Source organism: Chaetura pelagica, unplaced genomic scaffold (assembly GCF_000747805.2).
Source record: "Chaetura pelagica isolate M959 unplaced genomic scaffold, ChaPel_1.0 scaffold914, whole genome shotgun sequence".
Lineage (NCBI taxonomy): Eukaryota > Metazoa > Chordata > Aves > Apodiformes > Apodidae > Chaetura > Chaetura pelagica.
The window spans coordinates 47,274-52,708 of record NW_009953061.1 but is presented as its reverse complement, the minus strand read 5'-3'; the positions used below and the strand labels follow the sequence as shown (position 1 = coordinate 52,708).

Genomic DNA, 5,435 nt, shown 5'->3' with positions numbered 1-5,435 from the left:
GGCACAGCGCCCCGGGCCGGCCGCGGGAACCTCCGGGCGGGCCCCTCGGGGTGGGAACCCCCGGGATGGGCTCCCCTGGATGGGAACCCCTAGATGGGAACCCCCGGGTGGGCTCCCCTGGATGGGAACCCCTAGATGGGAACCCCCGGGTGGGCTCCCCCGCCCAGCTCGCCCTGCCTGCCCCTCCTGCTGCCTTGTGAATAGCGGAGCTGAGGGTCGCTGTAGTTACACAGAACAAAGGGGAGACGTGGCTGAGGGGATGCGAGCCAGGAAGCGATGGGGGAGTCCTGAGAGGTGCTAATTAATTGCCGCTGCTGTAAGGAGAGCAGCCCCTCGGCTGCAGCGGGGCTTGCATCCCCAGCTAGTGCAGGGACAGCACAGGGGAGTCCAGCTTCTTACCCCAGGGGATGTAAGTGACAGAGGGTTCTTTCCCATCCCAGGAGGGCTTGCTCCTTTTTCCTGGCTGGCCAAGGCAGATTCCCACGGCCTGCTCACTCACCAGCCACTGAGAAAATACAAAAGGAGTTGTCAGAGATTCTCATTGGCATGTTTTATGTCTGTGGCAGCTTGGAAATCAGGATCAGGGGAACTTGTAAAGGTTATCAGTAATCTCCAGTATCTGTTCTTGCACACTGACCACACTGAAAATTGTACTAATGAAAAATAGCAGTAGTTCCCTGTTAGCTTGTACTTTCAGGGGGGAGGAGGAGATCCACTTAGGATAATGGATAGGAACTGTATGGAGTTTGCCCTGAGCACCTGAAGTCTTTTAAATAGCAGCATGACAATTTTCTGTTGTTTTGGGCAGGTAAAGGGGGAGGAAGAGGAGGAAAACACCTTGGAAGTGAGAGAGACTAAAGTTAAGGGCAAAAGGTGAGTGTCACCCTCTGAGACTGTACATCTGGGTTATACTGTCATCCCCAGGGTGGGGTGGAAATACTACCCCAGTGTCACATACCTGGACATCTTTAGGGTCTTTCAATCTTGCAGATATCCACTCTGTACACAACTGCACCCTGGTGTGCTGCAGAGCACAGTTCACACAAGCAGCCAAACCCAGTTCCTACAGTCCAGCAGAAGTAATTTTCCTCCTCTCTTAGATGCTCTTTCCTTGGGAGATAGCACCTGTAGTTTTAGATCTGTGCACTGAACCTATCACAAGCAGCACATGCCTGGTTCTCCCAACCACCCAAGGCTGCAAGTGAAGGGAGAGCTTTATAAAGGAGATAATCCCTCTCATAAATGCAACTCAGCTGTTTTCAAGGGGGCTTATTTGTGCTCAGTGCCTTAAGTAATGTCCCATTCCTCCATTAAGGGTTACCAAGTAAGAGAAGCATGATAGCTGCAGTTTGGCTTGTTCATTGCTCCCTTTGGGCCCTGAAATGACTGGCAGTGGTTACAGAGACTGTAAGTGCTCTTTGGCAGTGTCCCCAGAGCACGACTGTGGGTTGCAGCACGGTGCAGTGGATACTGCAGCCCAGAATGGGCTGTTACCCTCTGCAGAGAGAGAGGATGGTGTCTTTTCCCGAGGCTCTGTACTCTAAATGCTGGGCTGCAAGACTAGGCAGTCTGCTTTCTGAGCCATGAGAGCTGGGGAGTAAAGGGAGCTTCTCAAGTGGGTCAGAAGCATTGTGCTACTGGATTTCAAAGGGCAGTAGCTATGGAGTTAAATAGCCAAGGTGGACCAGGGTTTCTGACATAGCTGGAGCCTCCTGTCATCCTGCTCTTAGGCCACCAAGGTGTGACTTGAAGTCTGTTCTCGTCTGTCATCACCTTGGTCCATCTGCTGCATCCTTTGAGGTTTGGTGAAATCTCCTTTCTTCCTGTAGAACCTCAGCCCAAAGCCATGCTTGTTTTCTGGTGCTTCTTTAGTTTCAGATCCTGTAGGCAAAAAGCTGAGGCTGAACAGACTTTGTGGGAACAGGTGCTGAAGATGTTTGTGATTTGTCTTCTGGACATTTGCACGTACGAATCCCCTCTTGATTCAAATCATTCTTGTCATCTGGAAAAGAATGAAAAACCACTGCTTCAGCATGTTCCATAACTGCAGAACTAGGGAGGGAGAGCATGTCGCTACTCCCTTTCCTATATGGGACCCATGTGTCTGTGCCTGGGCACAGTACACCCTGTGCTGCCTCCTGTCCAGTTTCCCCAGTCCAGAGTAGGCACACCCTCTGGGACAGGACATCTCTATGCCTTGGAGGAGCAAATAAAAGAATTGGCAACAATCACACACAATACAGGGCCTCCCATCCATAAGAGGTGCTGTAGGGGCTGGATGTGATTGCTCTCTCAGGGGGGATCTCACCTGACTTACCCGTTCTTCTCCCTTCCAGTGGAAAATTCTTCTCTGTGAAGCTGCCATCTCCTCTGGCACCAGGAGCCAAGATCCGCGTATCTGTTGAAATGGTGTTCACGCACGTCCTGCAGCCCTACCCCACCCATATCACCCAAAGTGAAAAGCAGTTTGTGGTCTTTGAAGGAAATCACTATTTCTACTCACCGTACTTCACCAAGACCCAAACGACTCGAGTCAAACTGGCCTCGAGGAACGTGGAGAGTTACACCAAACTGGGCAACCCTTCCCGCACTGAGGACATGATAGAATATGGCCCCTTCAAGGACATTCCTCCATACAGCCAGGTAAACATCCATGCAAAGAGGTTATGGCTCTGCAGAGGTCATCTTGCAAACGTGGCACCCACATCTTGGAGGCTGGAGAGTGGGAAGGAAAGACTTCCATGTGGGAATCTCGGGTCAAGCCTGAGTTAGCCTGTGTGCAGGCTAAGAACATGTGCCCCAACGAGTTGCCTCTAGTACAGGTCTAACAGTTTTATCTTTTCTTCTTGTTAGGACACTCTGAAGGTGCACTATGAAAACAACAGCCCATTCCTGACTATCACCAGCATGACCCGAGTCATTGAGGTGTCTCACTGGGGCAACATTGCGGTTGAGGAGACGGTTGATTTAAAGCACACAGGAGCAGTGCTGAAAGGGCCTTTCTCCAGATACGACTACCAGAGACAGCCAGACAGTGGGATCTCTTCTGTCAAGTCTTTTAAGGTTGACATTTTGTGTATTTAGGTTTTTTTCTGTGACTTCTCCCTTTCTTAAATCCCCAGAGGGAAAAAAAATCGTTTTCTTTTTCTTTGGTAAACATACCCAAACAAGAAGGGAATGTTCAAGCTCTAATCTATTCTCAGAGAAGGCACATGCTAGATACGAATGGCCTTTGGAGGTAGGTTTAGGAGGCTATATGCTCTATTGCATCTGTTGCCCAAACAAACTACACAGACCAGGGCATGTAGTGTTTCCTCACGCTCCCACCCCTCCAATCTCAGGGACCCTCTAAAACACTAAATCCCTGTGCTGACAGTTCTGCTTTCCATTTTCCGCTGTGCAAGGGCCATTCATTCTGTCCCCATCCTCTTATTTTCAGAGTTGCCTTCGCTGTCATATACTCATCATGTTGAGCTGTACTAATTGGAAACTCACCCATTCACACACAATGCTCTTGAGAAGAGTTAAAGCTGTGGCTCTGCTAGCCAGATGTGAAAAGTATTGTGTTTGCATCTCAACCAAAACCTTTCTCGCTGCTTGAAGCCTCCAGGATTGATTGTTGTCATTCTCTAGGGTGGTGCAGCCAAACAGAAATCTCATTTTGCTGAGCATCAGGCCAGCAAGCTTGGTGAGCTAGGTCAGCAGGCTTGAGTGAAAAGGGAATTGCTGTCCTGGTGAGCATGATGAGATCCCTTACTGTCTAGGATATTTGGAATTGGCCTGGAGAAAGCACATCCATTTACAGGCCAAGTGATTTTAGTGCTGCCAGTCACTTCTGTGGCTGATGGCTTGTAATAACACCATTTTACCTCTCAGTGCAGCTGAATAGCTATTTGGCCATCTCAGGTGGGAGCACAGTTCCTCCATCCTTAACAGCCATGATTGGTGTTGCCAGTTTCATTGGGAATAACTCCTAGCCACTGGCTGTTGCTTCTCTCCATACAGACCATTCTCCCAGCTGCTGCTCAGGATGTCTATTACAGAGATGAAATTGGAAACATCTCAACCAGCCACCTCCTTGTCCTGGATGACTCTGTGGAGATGGAGATCCGTCCCCGTTTCCCCCTTTTTGGGGGATGGAAAACCCATTATATCATTGGCTACAACCTGCCAAGCTACGAGTACCTCTACAATCTCGGTGGGTGGCACAGGGGAAGGGAACATGAAACCTTCTCCTCTGTGTTTAAAGGGGGTTGCTGTACAGTAAAGAATTAAAAGCTACTGTTCCCTGCACGTTAGCAACAAGAGTTGCTAGCTATTATTTCTAAAATATGCAAATCCTTATTTTCTGTGCTTCCTTCAGGTTTTTGTAGACATCTGGTTGAAGTATACTTGAGTGAGCTGGTGCCCCCTGCTGCACAGTGTATCCCTCTGAATTCTGTTCTTGCTTCTGTTAGGAGCATGAAGATTGCCTTTTGTTCTCTGAGGAATTGTAACCAGCCTCTGGTCTGCACTCTCTTAGGTGATCAGTATGCCTTGAAAATGAGGTTTGTCGACCACGTGTTTGATGAGCAAGTTACAGACTCTCTGACTGTGAAGATTGTCCTGCCAGAAGGTGCCAAGTAAGTGTCATTACTCTTGGCTTGCTGCTGCAGATGATGCTGTGTTGGTGGCAATTCTCCAGCTTGCTCTAATGGCCTGAGGACAGCAAAACAAAACCATGACTCCGCATGTGGAGGAGTCCTTGGAACATAGCTTAATTTCCTTCTAGAGTGTTGTTTAAACTCTGTAACTGGCCTTGTGCTAGAGGCCACAGTTGGCCAGCCAAGTCCTAGGTTACATCATCTCCAACACTGTAGAGTCATATGGGACTGTCTGGCTTTATTCACAGGAATATCCATGTGGACAGTCCCTATGAAATCAGTCGTGCTTCAGATGAGCTTCACTACACTTATCTGGACACTTTTGGACGACCAGTTATCGTGGCACACAAGAGCAACCTGGTGGAGCAGCACATCCAGGACATCGTGGTGAGTGTGTCCTTTGCACTGTTTGCTGGAGCAGTTGCACATCCTCTGCCATCAGCAGCACCAACACCCATATCGGGTCCCAGGGATATGTACTTGCTGGATTGCATGGCCAGTTCTGCAGCTGCCTGAGGGGAGGGGTTCTCTCCCATAGCATCATGGACCACTCCTCAGTGTTTTGAACTTCCGTTCTAGGTTCATTACACCTTCAACAAAATCTTGATGCTGCAGGAGCCTCTGTTGGTGGTTGGAGCTTTTTACATCTTGTTCTTCACTGTGATTGTCTACGTGAGGCTGGATTTCTCCATCACTAAGGTGCTGTATGATGCAGAGCCCTGTGGGAGCATTAGTGTCTTACTCAGCTGAGGGTTGGAGATTTCTCATACCAGTAATTCTTGCTGAATATTC

The 5,435-nt window shown here is 49.1% G+C and overlaps 1 protein-coding gene across 1 annotated transcript in view; it reads left to right on the top strand.

The window, feature by feature from the left end:
• The first annotated feature begins 65 nt into the window (after positions 1 to 65).
• The window catches only part of RPN1 (ribophorin I), a 7,666-nt gene continuing 2,296 nt past the window's right edge, over positions 66 to 5,435 (top strand). The window contains exons 1-8 of the mRNA XM_009996669.1: positions 66 to 149; positions 809 to 873; positions 2,337 to 2,643; positions 2,854 to 3,063; positions 4,006 to 4,198; positions 4,523 to 4,622; positions 4,892 to 5,030; positions 5,223 to 5,342. Coding sequence (XP_009994971.1) covers positions 66 to 149; positions 809 to 873; positions 2,337 to 2,643; positions 2,854 to 3,063; positions 4,006 to 4,198; positions 4,523 to 4,622; positions 4,892 to 5,030; positions 5,223 to 5,342 — 1,218 coding nt within the window. The remainder of the gene's footprint in view (positions 150 to 808; positions 874 to 2,336; positions 2,644 to 2,853; positions 3,064 to 4,005; positions 4,199 to 4,522; positions 4,623 to 4,891; positions 5,031 to 5,222; positions 5,343 to 5,435) is intronic.